The sequence below is a fragment of the Eurytemora carolleeae genome, unplaced genomic scaffold (genome assembly GCF_000591075.1).
Source record: "Eurytemora carolleeae unplaced genomic scaffold, Eaff_2.0 scaffold95, whole genome shotgun sequence".
NCBI lineage: Eukaryota > Metazoa > Arthropoda > Copepoda > Calanoida > Temoridae > Eurytemora > Eurytemora carolleeae.
This window is the reverse complement of record NW_019396113.1, coordinates 533,231-550,187: the sequence shown is the minus strand read 5'-3', so window position 1 is coordinate 550,187 and position 16,957 is coordinate 533,231. Positions and strand designations below refer to the sequence as shown.

The window sequence follows — 16,957 nt, the reverse complement described above, 5'->3', positions numbered from 1 at the left end:
CAGATTCAACAAATATGTTTATTGATTATAAAAATAAATATTTAAACAATGTAACTTTTCATGTCGTCATCTCCGTGTAAAACCTGTGCCATTTTGAACTAGTCAGGTTTGTTTCGTGATGGCTCGATACAAAATATAAATAATAAATTGATTACGACTAGAACGAGTTGTGTATGGCTGATGTGTACAGTGTAACTAGCAAGATTTAGGTTGACCAGATCGAGAAATAGCTCCGAGAATAATTTCAATCAAACCTTCACCACCCTCCCTACAAATAATAAAAATGTTAATATAAATTGTCACCATTTAAAAAAATAATGTTTATAGTCGATTGCTTTAATTTCTTGTGCAATATTTGCAGCATTGCTTAAAGGGTGTGTTCGTCAAAAATAAAGGTAGTTAAATTTCAACTCGATCGCTACTCATTATTACTTTTGTGCGGTTAGGAGGAAAAAGTTTAAAACTGTAAATTCTTGGATATCACAAAAATGCGCGGCATTCTTGAAGAGTTCAGAGCTGAAAACTTTAGAATGGTGGATATCGGGATTAAGGCTTAATCCACTCTTTTTCTTAATCTGCAGATTAAATATTGCTTGTTCTCCACTCATTTTTAATCTCCAGATTAATTATCCGATCGGGATTAAGGATATCCCATTCAAAAGTTCCCATCTCAGGAGAACGATTAAACGATTTAAAATTATGTCTTCTTTAAAAAAATCCACTAAATTTGAATGGATATTTTTAAAAGTTATACTCGGATCCTATACAGAGCTGAAAACTTTAGAATTCATGAGGACAACAAGCAATATTTAATCTGGAGATTAAGAAAAAGGGCGGATTAAGCATTAATCCCGATATCCACCATTCTAAAGTTTTCAGCTCAGACCAAATAATATTATGAAATTTTATATGTATTCGAATGCCCGGATTATGACTTATCTCTAAAGAAAATTATGGAGGGATAGATATTGTATCACGTTCTCTCACAGTTCTATCAAAACAATAACAAAGATTGTAAACAAAGGCAGGATAAGAAGGCAGGACTTAACATTACAGTAAAATGTACGTCAATTGTATCCTCCTTTTACTCCTAAATATACCTGGCTGTTCCTATCCCGAAAGCTTTGCTCATAACACCACCGATAACCTCAGCAACAACCTCCTTCACAACATCAGCCATAATATCTCCAACACTTCTAAACAAATTATATCGTTAAAGGGACTGTAAGCGTAATTTCAACTTACCCTCCATGCAAAAAGGACAATACAACTGCAACCTAGAAACCTAAATCTGATCAAAAATATGAAAGATACCGTCAATTTTCTGACTCAAAAAATGTTTATTTCTGTGAATTTCTCCAGTCTTTCTTACAAGAAAAATGCTTAACTCACTTTCGGAGAGATCCCGCAAATGAAAATAAACAGTTTAACGTAACAAAAACATGTAGATCCTATTAATACTTGATCAGACAACGCTTTTAAGGGTACAGTTGTAAATCGGGCATTGCCAACTTTGCATTGAGGGTTACTTGAAATTACGCTTACAGTCCCTTTAAAGGGTTTGTTCACTTGATTCAAAATAACCAAAATATCCTAATTTTATCATCTTGGACCACAATTAAGCATATCTTTCCATTTAAAAATGTTCCTGAGAACCATAATGTTCAAAGTGTTCACTTAAACTCCACCTAAGACCAGTGTTTGCACAAATTCACGCAAATTAATGAATTTTTGCTTTTGTTTTGCTGTTTGCGCAGAAATACCAATTTTATATATTTAGAGAGGTTTTCAAGTGAACACTAAGCAGAGATTTTTTGGACATTCTAGCTCTCTTGAACATTTATGGACATTCTTTCTCTCTTGAACATTTTTGGACATTCTGTCTCTCTTGAACATTTTGGACATTCTGTCTCTCTTGAAAATTTTTGGACATTCTGACTCTCTTGAACATTTTTGGACATTCTGGCTCTCTTGAACATTTTTGGACATTCGATGGCTCTCTTGAACAGTTTTGGAAATTCTGTCTCTCTTGGACATTTTTGGACATTCTGGCTCTCTTGAACATTTTTTATTTTGTCCTTAATTTAAAAATAAGGGTAATATGTGCATTCCAAGATTGATTCTTAAAGATTTTTAAAGAAAAAGTTTTAAGATTTGTATTTCTTTGAAAATTGATTTGTAAAGATTTGAAAGAATTTTTTTATTAAATATCATTTTGACAGAATTAGTTATAAAACTCAAGCCTCACCTTTCATTAAATCTTGCAGCTCTATTTATACCCTGAGCAATTTCCACGACAGTGGTTCCATACTTTCCAAATATATCTCCTAGTCCTTCCTAATCAACACCATACTAGACATTAAACAGTCTCAAATAGTGATAAACTACTTTTTTTAATTAGAGATACAACCAAAAAAAAATTCAGTAAATCTGTGATCTTTGAAAATGTAGTTTTTACAAATAGCAATCATTAACAGCATTATAACGAAAATAAAATAAAAATGAAGATGATGCCATTACTCTGTGTCCTTTTAAGAATATTTTTTTTAGTATTTGATCTTGCAAAAAGGAACAAAAGAAATTTTGTTGCATTTTTAATAAAAAATCCCCCCCCCCTTGTTAACTATTTATAAAAATAAGTCTACAAATCCGTCCTTTATCTTTAAAATAAAGCTCTTCGCTTTTATTGGAATTAGATTTTTTGTTAAAAATTTGAAATTTATTTTTAAAAATTTGAAATTTTTTAAAAAGATTCAACTTTTTTTAAAATTCGATATTTTTATTCCACGGTAACGCCGGGCTCTTCAGCTAGTATTGTATATAATACATTGTATGATCTATATATATTCTTTGCTTGTCTGTTTGCTTGTTTGTATCTAATAAACGTCAAAACGGCTGAACCGATCGGGCCCACATTTTTTGTGGCACCTCTCGTGACCCCAGGGAAGGTTTATGAATGATAAAATTTCAAAAATTTGTATTAAAAGTTTTTTAATTTTGTAAAATTTTGAAAATGCGTGGAAAAATATTATGAAATCCGCAAACTTTTTAATGTTTTCTTTTACACTGTACACAGAGAAGAGCTCACAGATAAAGCCACAATTAAAGGTTGAAAAATAAGATTTAAGATACCAGTAATTAGGTATAAAGAAATAAACGTCTATCAATCAATCAATCAAAGTTGAAGAATAAGATGGGTACAAAGCGCCTAGTAATTGTATAATTGATTATGTTGAATTAAATAAATATAGTCTAATATAATTCCTGTAGTTCTTCTCCCATACCTACAACAGTCTCAGCAAACTGAAAAACAAATCTCGATTCAAATATTTTGTAGAATCAGAGCCAGTGATTTTTGAAATTTTAACAACGGACCGACCCTGAAGTGTCAATGGGCCATTACCCTTAGAGCTTGGCCTTCAGAATCAAACCACAATTCGGAAAGGTTAAAGAACATTTTTTTCATATTTATTATAACACCCATAAACAATCATATCTCTTGATGTTTTTTCAACGTTTTGGGGGGAGGGGGGGGGGTCGTTCTATATCTGATGTATCCCATAATCTACCTCGTCTTGTGACATATCCTCCATGTTTGCTGGAACCATGAGTTTCTCCTCCTCCTCCTGGAGCAATGACTCCGAACCTTGAATCTGGTTCGAGTTCACTTCAAACTCTTTCAACTGAAACAAATTAACATGTTAATCACAAACTGAAGTTTTTATCTATTTTCATATTTTTTTAGTTCTGCAATGTAATACTACAAGTCATGAAATATTCACTAAGGTATCATTAAAACTGTCTTTTATTATGCGAAAATAAAAAGTCATAATTTTTCTAACGGCAATGAAACTAAACTTTTTTATTTTCATGAAAAAAGCCTGACAAAGTTTTTGCGATAAATTCAAAATTTTTAATCCATGTAGCTTAGTAACCTGATGGTCTAAACCTTTAAGATTTCAAACTTAGGCCATTTTATCTAACATAATTCATAGTTTGATATATAAAAAGTCTGCGACACCAGGTTTCAAAGATATAGGAATAAAAAAATAAGGGAGTGTTGATAAACTCAGTTACTTTGAGTTGTTTTTGTTCAAAAAGAATGTCTGAGTTGGAGCAAAAAATCTACAAAAACTACTTGAACTCTAAAGCAAATTTACAGGAAGTGGTTTAATAAAGTTGTTCAGCAACCATGGAACAGATTTACAATAAACATTAAAAATGTCAGATTTCAAGGTTTAAGGTTTTATCCATAACTATTTTTCTCAGTCAAGCGTACACGTAGTGTTGTTGTTGTCGTATTGTTAACTCAACCGTACTTTTAATAAAGTATTAAAACCTCTTTAATCTTAGACATAAGTCTAATTTTGCCATATTTTAAATCATTTCAATATTTTTATTTGTGTTTTTTGTTAAATTATTCTGCGGATTTACATGCATAATCTATATATACGTCATGCTTGTCCGTCTGTCTGTCTATCCGTTTGTATCCAATAAACGCCAAAACGGCTGAACCGATCCGGTCCAAATGATCCAAGAAGAGGTTTATGAATGGTCAAAATTTTAAAAATTCGTTTGCAACAAAATTGGATTTTCATTAAATTTTAAAATCCACGAATTTCTTTTTAAAAATTCGGGAATTTTTTTTTGGTTTTGTTTTACAATGTATACAAAGAGAAGATATGCGCCCTAAAAGCCTAGTAATATAATACTTTTTAGATGTGAATCGTACATGTACAAATTATGTCAACAGTCCCTTTGATAAATTCTGTACAGTCGTCTCTGAAATCTAATTCTTAGTTGTAGCTATAGCTTTAAAATTAATCAATTAATGAATAATTTGCACCGAAAAAAATTATTCTGAGCTGAATCCGTTCATTAAACGTTTGTTTTTAATCTTTGTGAAGAACCAATCTCAAGAACTGACGAGGGTCAACCCAGACCGAAATATGTTTTCAATAAATGTGGAACTAACATCTACTTTTTTACTCTACAGAGGTTTGGTCCACCACCATCACCGAATTTGAAATAAACGTAAACGTAAAGCATAAAGTTAAATGAAGCTAACTTTGGGTATTAAACCTAACATGACAGTTGAGAGACACTTTAAGATCGTCTTGGATATCTGTTAACAATCTAGTTACACGAAATATGACAGTAGCAAGACGAATTGTACGTCGTCTTTGATTTTGACATAATTACTGACTTTTTTTGTCAATCTAATTTTAGAAGTAAAATTCTAGAAAAAATAATTACAAAATACCCCTAGTCCTGCCATTTTCAAAATGTGCTCTGCCTTTTTGCGCTTTCAATATTTCTCGAGATATGAAGAATTTCGTTCAGATTTTGACAATTTTGGCTTTATTTAACAAAATTGGAATCTGAACGAAATTTTTAATATCTTCGGCCAGCACAAAAAAGGCAGACCACGGTTTGGAAAGGTCAGGACTAGGGGAATCTTGTAGTTACTGCTTCAAGAATCATACATGTTAAAGTTGGTTGACGACTGAATGTCACAAATAAATTCCAAGATCAAAGACGACATTCAAGTCGTCTTGCTACTGTCATGTTTCGTGGGACACACTGTAGCTGCAAGCTGTTCATGAGGTACAGAGTCACCCTGTAAAGACGACCGGAAATTCTGAAAATATTAGGATCCCAAGGTAAAAATAAGTCTTCTGCCTCAGATATAGTTATCTAATGGCTTAATGATTTAACAAAGGGACAAATAAGTTTACAGTTGCAGAGAATCAAAAATATAAGGAAACATACAGTAAACATTCCGTGCAGTCATCTCTAAAGTCTCATCCTTTGTGGGTAACCCTGTACACTACATTTTAGTTATAAAAAGGTATAAAAATTACATTACGGAAAGCTTTTAGTTCAAGGTCGTATTTTGAATACACTTATATAGTTGATTAATCAATTAATTAACATTTAAGTATAAAGACGATCTTTCAATCTTTTCTCAACTGTCATCTGTCGAAGAACACACCGTATGTATATGTAGTTTGTTGTTTAGATTACAGTCGTCAAACATTTCTTTTCAATTTTATTAACGAAAAATAGATTTGATTGATTGTCGTCTTAGATTGACTTTGAATTTACCATTTCTCCACTTACTGGGGGATCGGGGTTAAAGACAATTCAGTTTCAGCTTACAAAATGTATAGGGGTATTTTATGATAAAATGACAATAATAATTCACACCATTATTTGTTTCTTAATGTACAGGGTTCCCCACAAAGGATGAGACTGTAAAGACGACCCAAAACTTAAAAAGTAAAGCGGTTTGAAGCTTGAATTTTGGTTTCTGCGTTAAAATGAGTAAATAAACCAGTTTTGGTTTACAGGTATCCTGAATGTAATAAAACGGGCGAAACAAATTCCGTAAAATCGTCTCATTCTTTGTGGGTAACCCTGCATTTTCATTGGTTGATATATACCTGTCTCTCTTCTAGAACATCAGGAAAAGATCCCTCCTGGAACCCTCCTTCAACAACAGGAACAGCCTGAACAAGTAGATCATCAACAAACGTCGAATGTTCTAAAAAAACGAGAAAAAAATTGTTTTCGGTCCAAACAACAAAAGTAATTGACGTAATAATAATTTTGTTCAAATTTCACTTTATTAAATACTAGCAGCGGCACCAGACTTTGCCTAGAACCTAGGTTTTCCCATAAACACCAGAGATATTCATCTCAACATTTCAACCCAAGCTATGAACATTCCCATAGTTCTGTTGAGTTCCTTATTCAAAATTTGAGAAAAATCGGTCAAGGGTTAACGTTCATTACACGAAGAAAAAGAGAAACCGAGATATCTACTTTTTATTCTGAAATATACCTGCAGAACTGGTGTTAGTGGAAATTCTTATTTTTGGTTTAGAATTTAAACCTGGAAATAATGTAACCGTACGAAAAAAAAACTCTTTTGGCGAAGCTCTTTTTTCAAGATAATTATTTAAAAAGTTTGAGCCCTCGTTTTTATAGTACTTGATGCTAGAGCACTTTTCAAAAATTCTAAAACTTTGTGTATTATTTGTATTTTGAATAAGATAAGGAATCCGTTTAAGAATATTACCTCTGCTACTGCTTTATCCACGATTCTCTTCCCCCCTCCAGACTTTATTCTATACTTCACCCTCATCCTTTCCTGGACAATATAGTTATATAACCTTTCATCCTTTCCTCAACAATATATTCATATATCCTTTCATCCTTTCCTGGACAATATAGTTACGAAACCTTTCCTGGACAATATATTTATATATCCTTTCATCCTTTCCTGGACAATATAGTTACGAAACCTTTCCTGGACAATATAGTTACGAAACCTTTCCTGGACAATATATTTATATATCCTTTCATCCTTTACTGGAAAATATAGTTACGTATCCTTTCCTGGACAATATATTCATATATCCTTTCCTGGACAATATATTTATATATCCTTTCATCCTTTCCTGGATAATAAAGTTACAAATCCTCTAATCCTTTCCTGAACTTTATAGTTACATATCCTTTACTGTACAGTTCATTTGTATTTCTTTTCATCCTTTCCTATACAACTCATTTATATATTTAATTTCCTAGGCAATTAATTTATATACATTTTATTCTTTCCTGGACAATATATTTTTATATATCTTTTCCTGTACAATTCATTTATCCTGGACAGTTAATTTATGAATCCTTTCATCCTTTCCTGGACAAAATATTTATATATCCTTTCCTAAACAATTCATTTTAATATCATTTCATCCTTTCCTTGAAAAATTCCATTCTTTCCTGGACAATATATTTATATATCCTTTCCTAAACAATTCATTTTAATATCATTTCATCCTTTCCTTGAAAAATTCCATTCTTTCCTGGACAATATATTTATATATCCTTTCCTAAACAATTCATTTTAATATCATTTCATCCTTTCCTTGAAAAATTCCATTCTATCATGGGCAATATATTTATAAATCCTTTTCTGGACAATTCATTCATATATCCGTTCCTTTAAAATTCTTTCTTATATCTAAATGTCCTTCCATATCAAACATTTTTACCCTTTCCTGGACAACGTATTTATATATTCTTTCGACCTTTCCTGTTCAATTCAATTATATATCTTTTCATGCTTTCCTGGACAATATAGTTATATATCCTTTCCTGGACAATATATTATATATCCTTTCCTGGACAATATATTATATATCCTTTCCTGGACAATATATTATATATCCTTTCCTGGACAATATATTATATATCCTTTCCTGGACAATATATTATATATCCTTTCCTGGACAATATATTATATATCCTTTCCTGGACAATACATTATATATCCTTTCCTGGACAATTCATTCATATATCCGTTCCTTTAAAATTCTTTTATATATCTAAAGGTCCTTTCATATAAAACATTTTTACCCTTTCCTGGACAACGTATTTATATATTCTTTCGACCTTTCCTGTTCAATTCAATTATATATCTTTTCATGCTTTCTTGAACAATATAGTTATATATCCTTTCCTGGACAATATATTATATATCCTTTCCTGGACAATTTATTTATAAATCCGTTCCTGTACAATTTTATAGAAAAATAACTGACACTAAAATACTAAAAAAATAACAGTGTTGCTGATTTAACTGCAGGCTTTTCTTCAACGTACATTTTATAATGATAATAATAAAAAACTGCCGATTTGTTGCTCCGGGGAGCTTTTACAAAATAAAGTAATCGAAAATTTTCTAGGGAAACTTTTTTTATTTGGCCTGCAATAAATCTTCTAGGTTCATATAATGTTAAAAATAAATAAAGTCTATAAATCATGTATATAAATAATATGGTTACTAGACCTGAGGCTGAGTAGCTCCGAACTCAACTAGAGTAAAGAGAACAAAGATAAAAGCTAAGGAACTCTAAACAAGGTCTTTAACTTACATCAGAAATTGAGAAAAGGTTTGCAAATAGAATATTAAAATCATTAATTTTAGAATATTTTTAATCAAATGAAATGGTTTGGTTGCAGAGATGGAAAGTTATAATGGATGAAACTGATCTAAATCGATTTAAATTCATTCTCTGTTGCAGGGAAGTGTTTAGCTAGCTTAATCATTTCTCTTGAGTTTAAAAGATCACACATGAGTTAAAAGCTTGGAAGTTCCACCATTAAGAGATCAGCTAATCCGGCGTTTGTTGACATATGTTCAAAAAATTATCTGAGCTTAACTTCATCTCGTTTAAGAGAGTCCACTTCATGATAAATGTATCATTTATTGTTATTTATTGTTAGGATAGGATATAAAAACATGAATTATCTGAGCTTAACTTCATCTCGTTTAAGAGAGTCCACTTCATGATAAATGTATCATTTATTGTTATTTATTGTTAGGATAGGATATAAAAAAGTTGTAGATCCTAAATATAAAGGGTTACAAAAAGACCTAAGTATGGGTTTCATTACCCAAAACTTTTATTCAATTCTAGGAAAATTTGTAACAAATAATACAGATGAAAATTGTTCTTTTTACGAAAAAAATATGTTTTGTATGCTTAATGCGGTAATTGTGAGAAAAATTTATATTATCCTTGATATCTATAACACCAGAGACACTGAAGAAGTATTTGTGGCTTGAAATAAGACTAATTTGAAATTATACAACTAATTTATCCAACAACTGATTGCATATTTATTTTGCGTATTGCAAATGGAAACCCTAGACTAAAGGTTTACGAAAATTAACAAATTCTATAGCTGTCTGGATTTGTGTTGAATAGGAAATGACTTATGAGATGAAATATAGAAATGTTTCTGCAGTATAAGTAATATCCCCAACTCAGCCAAAGAAACAATTTCCTCAATATTTGTCATATATAATGCTTGCAAAAGTAAAAATAGAATTGCACAAAAACATATCAAGTCTTTGTCTTTGCTAAAATATCTGATATCACTATTAGATTACAATGTAATCGCGGAACCCTTTTTAAGATGTTAACATTAGAATAGGATATATAAATATATATTTTTAAATGTAATCCTAAATTGAGATTTTATTTTATTTACTCAAGTAAAGGCAAGTTAAAGTTTCCTTAAACATTTTTTCTTCGTTATATCTGAATGTAGAATGGAATAAAGGTTGGTACAGGTGTGTATCCTGGACGTGGACGGAGAACTAAAAGGATCAGTAGAATATGTGTACCCGGAGTAAGGACGTGTACTGGAACGGAACGGGACGGATAAAGGAGGAGAATGACTAGAATCCAACCAACCCTGCAATGTCAATGTCAAGTTAGAATGTGTTAAATACTCATCTTGTCATTTTCAGGCGCTGAAACGGGCAGCAATCTTATAGATCAACATGAAAACACAATTATGACCAGTAAAAAAAATCAGGAATAATTTTAGAATAAGGTTGTAATTTGGCTAAGACTGACACCTCACACGATCACACACATCACGATACAAGATAGTTCCCGGGTTTCTCAATTTTCTTGGACACATTGATGATGAGGCATCAAAAACTATTTCCATTGTAACTCTCTCCTTCCTATTCCTAAAGTCCCGACTGCAAGAAATATTTGAGCCGGAAGTGTTGGTTTTAATACTCAATACTCATGAATTCATATCATCGTAAACTACAAAGTTTTAATAACAAAGATATTCTTTCATTTCTCATGGATTGAAAAAATTGAATCTAAAATAATGAGGACAGCTCGGATCTCTTTTTCAATATATTTATAATTTTAACTATTCGAAAAAATGGCAGTTCGACATAACGACCATTCTTATCTATCTTGACAATTTGCATAACGACCATTCTGATCTGTCTTGACAATTAGCATAACGACCATTCTGATCTATCTTGACAATTTGCATAACAACCATTCTGATCTATCTTGACAATTTGCATAACAACCATTCTGATCTATCTTGACAATTTGCATAACAACCATTCTGATCTATCTTGACAATTTGCATAACAACCATTCTGATCTATCTTGACAATTTGCATAACAATCTGTAAGAATTGACTAAGACTGATTTCTCCTCATCAGGTGAATGTATTGCTGTTTGTTCCTCACTTGTTTTAAAATGCACAGTGATCCAATGAGAATTGAGTCTTGGCCACTATTTCTGATTTTTTAATTCCTATATCTTTGCAACTCAATGGCATAGACCTTAGATATTTCAAACTTTGAATTCATGTAAGGTCAAATAATCGAAGATTGAAATATCAAAGGTTTACACTGTCAAGTTACAAAGATATAAGGATAAAAGAATTTGAGTTTGTGCAAAGACTCAATTTTTTTGCCGGGTTTTAAAAACTAGAGGTAAAAACAAGTGCTTAATAGTTCTCAGAACTAACTGTAAGGGATGTATTTTCATATAGGTGAACACTCCCTTTATATCTCAAGCTAAAAGTTAAAGTACCTTGTGCAGCTAGGCTCCATGTACAGGGTAGGATACATTGTACACTGTACAGCTAGGCTCCATGTACAGGGTAGGATACATTGTACACTGTACAGCTAGGCTCCATGTACAGGGTAGGATACATTGTACATTGTACAGCTAGGCCCCATGTACAGGGTAGGATACATTGTACACTATAAGCTAGGATTCAAGGGTATAGGGTAGGATATATTGTACATTGTACAGCTAGGCTCCATGTACAGGGTAGGATACATTGTACACTGTACAACTAGGCTCCATGTACAGGGTAGGATACATTGTAGATTGTACAGCTATGATTCAAGGGTACAGAGTACAGGGCAAAGTACAATCCTTATAGATGAAAGAACTGTTGCAGTAGAGATTGCTACACAGTGGTCCAAAGGTTGCAAGCTCTCACGCAAACTGATCCAAAGGTTGCAAGCTCTCACGCAAACTGATCCAAAGGTTGCAAGCACTCACGCAAAAATGAATAAGAAATTTTCCAAATATTTCCCTAAAACTAAAGCACAAAATTAGGGATTTAAAGTTTTAAAATATACATGTAAAGTACTACAAAAAATATAAGTAAGTAAATAAAGTAAAATCGACCTTTAAAGCCAAAGGTCGGTCTTGAAAAAATGATGCAACTTTTCCCAGCTGCCTGAATCGATGTGGCTACGCCTGGTTTCCTCGTCTCTGCATGGTTTGTTACCTATCCTAACCTTCGAGGACATTTTTCAAGGTTCACAATTTTGTCACGCCCTTCCATTTTTCATAAATCTTTATTTTTGGTTCTAAACGATTATAATAATTACCTTGTGTACTGGACACTTCAAATCCTTGAAACACAATTTATTGCCGTAAACATTCGTTTTTTCATAAAAAGGTTCAATGAAACAATGGTCAAATTTATTTTTTCAAAAACAAAATGAATGTCGAAAAACTCATAAAATAGATTTATTACAAGAAGAAATTTACACTTTTTAATGTTTTCTCGCAAGGCGCAAATTTGAAATTTGAATGAGGTCTAATGAGATGTTATATTTCTTAATGTTTGAATGTTTAATGAGCATAGAAAAAGCATGTTTACAGCTTCAGGCTACCCGGTAAGAATAATGTTTGTACAGTTAGAAGTAAAAAACTGTGGAATTGGAAAACGACCTAAACGTAATAATGAAGTGTGTTTGATGTTGCTAGGAAGCAAAAAGTTCTAGAAGAAGCTTGGAAATCAACTATTTAGTAAAATGGGTCTGTTTGCGCTGCACAATTGCTATGTCTCATGTTCCAAAATGAGGTTAATTTTTTTTGCAAATGCTAAATTTTTTTAATCTATTGATTATGTAAAAATTGAATTTCATACGGTATACGGGAGGAACCTTTAAAATATGTGAATACAAATATGTAAATAAAAATATGTGAATACAAATATGTGAATACAAATATGTGAATACAAATATGTGGATACAAATAACATTTCTTAATACCATTTAGAATGGCTTGCACACATAGCAATTCCACTTTTAAAGATTTTAATTAAAGACTGCGAATCCTCGACCGTTACGGACATGGTTCGAATCCCTCTCTCCATAACCCCCCCCCCCGCTCCCCCCCTCACGACCCCACACCTGCATGTGTTGCGTCTGACATCTAGCGTAACAAATTCTTAAACATGAAAAATAAATCTCATTTAATATTTAAGTTTTGTTAAAAATGTTCAGATTTACAGTATTTTTTCATGTTGACAACTTAAGACACTTTTAGGACCAAATTGGCTTTTTATGAGTTTTATGAGTCCCAAAGTGTACTGAAAATAAAAGAAAGTACACGTGATTTTTCGTAACTTGCAAATTGAGTTGCACAAAAAAGGTTTTTTTTTTAAATATGTTTCTTTAAATGATCGAACTCCTTAAAGTTACTGAACTTGTTGTAAAACAAGAGAACTTATTGAAACAATTTATATGAAAGCAAATAATTGAAAATTTATAATTACAATTCACTTTATATTATTTAGATTGAGATCGTTACATTTCTTTTTACAAAATGATTTTAAATATTTTTACATGATTCAATCTATATCAAACAAGTTGTCTCAGACCAAAGCTTAAGTCTAAGCGAAATAAAAAGACTTTAAGCAGTATTTATCAAAAAAATTAATAATAAAAAAGGTACATTAGACATTTTTCAAGGACAAGAGATGAAACGGTTGTAAAATTTATTTATCTGTTAATTAAACATATTTATTCAATTAATCTAAAACACCGACAACTAATCTTGTCCCATCTGAGTAATCAATAATTTAAATAAGGTGCATTGTTATACATGAACAGAAATATTTTTACATACATTAAACATGTTTAGAACATTTCTAGAAAGTTCTAATTTCAGATCAGAAAATATTGATAGTGTACTTTAGATGTATATAAACTATGTAGTAATTTTAAAAAGACCGTTCACTATTTGGGTAATTACATGGTAAACTAATTAGCCTATTAGCTATTCATTGCTATTAGTCTTTCTTTTCAAAGATATATGACCGGAGAAAAAGCTAATTTATTGTTTAGACTTCCAGTGGAAAGGTATGATACGTCTGCTTAGACACTATTTAAACGTTTTTCAGTAACAGCAGTCCAATCTAAAATTATCATATTTCATCGAAATCATATTTCAGCCATATTATATAATAAAATATAAAAACTTAGAATTAGCAAGAAATTTACGTTTTTCGTGTTCAAATATGATTTAGCAAATTAACACGTTTATACAAAGACGACTTTCTCTCTTAGACAAACCGGTTCCTAGATTCCAACTCTTCAATAAATCACGGGGATTTCCGAGGAAGTAGAAGAAAACGTATCAAACCGTCAAATGTTTAAAAGAACTTTTATTTTGAAAATAGACAATTTAAAAATAATTTTGAAAAAAATAAAGATATCTACAATTAACTATTAGATAAAACACTTAAATTTAATATTTGAAAATTTAAAAAAAATCCGTGACTATGACAAAAAGCATCAAATAGTGTCTTTGCATAGGTATACAATTGCGCTTGAAATTTGAGAAGTTCTACAAATTTTAAAATTGTTTTCTTTAAAAATTTACTTTTCTAACACTTTGCCAAACGTAGACCATGAAAGAAAATATTGGCTCGTTTTTCAGTTATATTTTTTAGAATAAAAATATTGCAAAGTTTAATAACAGCTAACTTTATCTAAATACAATTTTGAAATGTTAGAAATTTACCATATCTGCAGATTATTTTATCCTAATTAGGGATAACTGAAAAGAAGAGATTAAGCATTGATCCTCAAATTAAAAGTGCCCACAGTGATATCAAGATCCAGCTATCAGAATTATGAGTATCGCAGCACAAATTTACATAATATAGACTCATAAAGCATACAATTTTAAAATATGATCAGATTCTTGTTAACCCTTTCAAAGTAATTCTTTAATCCCTACCAAAAACAATGCCCCTCTATAGTTCTGGTATTAGATTAAGAACTCCAATGCCCCTCTATAGTTCTGGTATTAGATTAAGAACTCCAATGCCCATCTATGGTCCTGGTATTAGATTAAGAACTCCAATGCCCATCTATAGTTCTGGTATTAGATTAAGAACTCCAATTCCCATCCATAGTTCTAGTATTAGATTAATAACTCCAATTCCCATCCATAGTTCTAGTATTAGATTAAGAACTCCAATGCCCATCTATAGTTCTGGTATTAGATTAAGAACTCCAATTCCCATCCATAGTTCTAGTATTAGATTAATAACTCCAATTCCCATCCATAGTTCTAGTATTAGATTAAGAACTCCAATTCCCATCCATAGTTCTGGTATTAGATTAAGAACTCCAATTCCCATCTATAGTTCTAGTATTAGATTAATAACTCAGATTCCCATCTATAGTTCTGGTATTAGATTAAGAACTCCAATTCCCATCTATAGTTCTGGTATTAGATTAAGAACTCCAATTCCCATCTTTAGCTCTAGTATTAGATTAAGAACTCCAATTCCCATCTTTAGCTCTGGTATTAAATTAAGAACTCCGATTCCCATCTATAGTTCTAGTATTAGATTAAGAACTCCAATTCCCATCTATAGTTCTGGTATTAGATTAAGAACTCCAATTCCCATCTATAGTTCTGGTATTAGATTAAGAACTTCAATTCCCATCTATAGTTCTGGTATTAGATTAAGAACTCCAGGGTTCATGATCTAAAATTATCCTGGAGATCGTGAATGTTTATCAACTGTTCGATACCAAGAAGTTCGAGCTCCCCCCGAGGCTCATGTTTCTCTTCGAAAAATCGAGTTTTCGGGGGTTTAGGTACTTTCTCTGCCTTCTCCATCTTTAGGCTCCTCGGTAAACGAAACGAGGCTAACGATAAACTTCGACCTTTAGAGAATATTACTCGTTTTGCTTTCAGCTTTTTATCGAACTCTTTCTGGTCCAGAACTCGTTTGTGTGGGGGCGTCGGGGTGGACTTGGATGTATTTGAAGTAACGAAAGGTGGTGTAGGGACGTCGTTGACGATTATATCTTGGAGTAAAGGACTGTCTCTCTCTGAACTTCCACCCGAAATAGATCTAAGATCACAAACAATGATTAATAAAAATTCAAGTTTACTTAAATAGTCCTGAAAATAAAGTATGACTGACAAATAAATTTAATGTTAAATGTTTGTCAAAAATTTGTCGTTTGTGCCTTGTAAAGCAAAGAAATAGAGTCTTGGCCACAAACTCAAATTTTCTAATATTTCAAACTTTATCGAACAGAATTACTATCTAAGGTCTACGACATTGGGTTGCAAGATATAAAGGGATTAGAAAATCAGAGTTTGCGGCAAAGACTCAATTACTTTTTACTTAATGATAAAAGACAAGGTTTTTTTCTAGTGTAATGGTTGTGTTTAACCAAAATATTCTATAAATGTGTTTTTTTTAAGAACATTAATTTAGATATTTTAACAATTTCAAGGTAAAGTTACCCCCAAAGAATCTTATACGAATTGCAATTTCATTACTTCCTTTTATAGAAATTGTCATTAAATGTTAACAATCAAAGATATTATTATCACAACGGAAAAAAATCATCTTGTTATTTTAACATTATATATTTAGAATTAAATCAAACTGGTAAATCAACAACACCAAACTTTTAAAATAAAAACACGTAAATAGAATAGTTTGTTTTTAAGAGTGGTTGCCAAAGTATTTAAAAGCTTTCAACCTCTTCCGTGAGGACAAGTAAAGATAAAAGGTTTGTGAATATTATCAGAGCTGGGAACTTTTGAATGGTAGATATCGGGATTAAGGCTTAATCCACTCTTTTTCTTAATCTCCAGATTAACATAATCTTGCAAGAATATCTTAATAGTGTATGAAAAACGATAAAATTCAAATTAATATTAAATCATCTGAGAAACTGTAGCAGCCAATCAGAGAAAAGCGGGCAACCAATGAGAGAACAGAAATATTCTCATAGGAGAAAACAATTAACGGATATCCAAGAAGAGA

General features: G+C 31.5%; 2 protein-coding genes across 3 annotated transcripts in view; both read right to left on the bottom strand.

Annotated features, from left to right (window-relative positions):
- Positions 1-10,229, bottom strand: LOC111695300 (uncharacterized). The gene is made up of 9 exons (XM_023464564.1): positions 10,094-10,229; positions 8,861-8,923; positions 7,085-7,156; positions 6,447-6,512; positions 3,570-3,683; positions 3,265-3,303; positions 2,249-2,337; positions 1,101-1,196; positions 1-268 (listed from the first exon to the last, which is right to left on the bottom strand). The coding sequence occupies exons 1-9, from the start codon at positions 10,100-10,102 to the stop codon at positions 196-198; spliced, it is 621 nt and encodes a 206-aa protein (XP_023320332.1). The 5' UTR covers positions 10,103-10,229; the 3' UTR covers positions 1-195.
- A 4,732-nt stretch (positions 10,230-14,961) lies between these two features.
- LOC111695295 (anoctamin-8) overlaps positions 14,962-16,957 on the bottom strand; it is a 39,061-nt gene continuing 37,065 nt past the window's right edge. For both annotated transcript variants that reach the window (XM_023464554.1, XM_023464553.1), the window contains exon 31: positions 14,962-16,027. In XM_023464554.1, the coding sequence (XP_023320322.1) occupies positions 15,649-16,027 (379 nt within the window). In that variant the 3' untranslated portion in view covers positions 14,962-15,648. The remainder of the gene's footprint in view (positions 16,028-16,957) is intronic.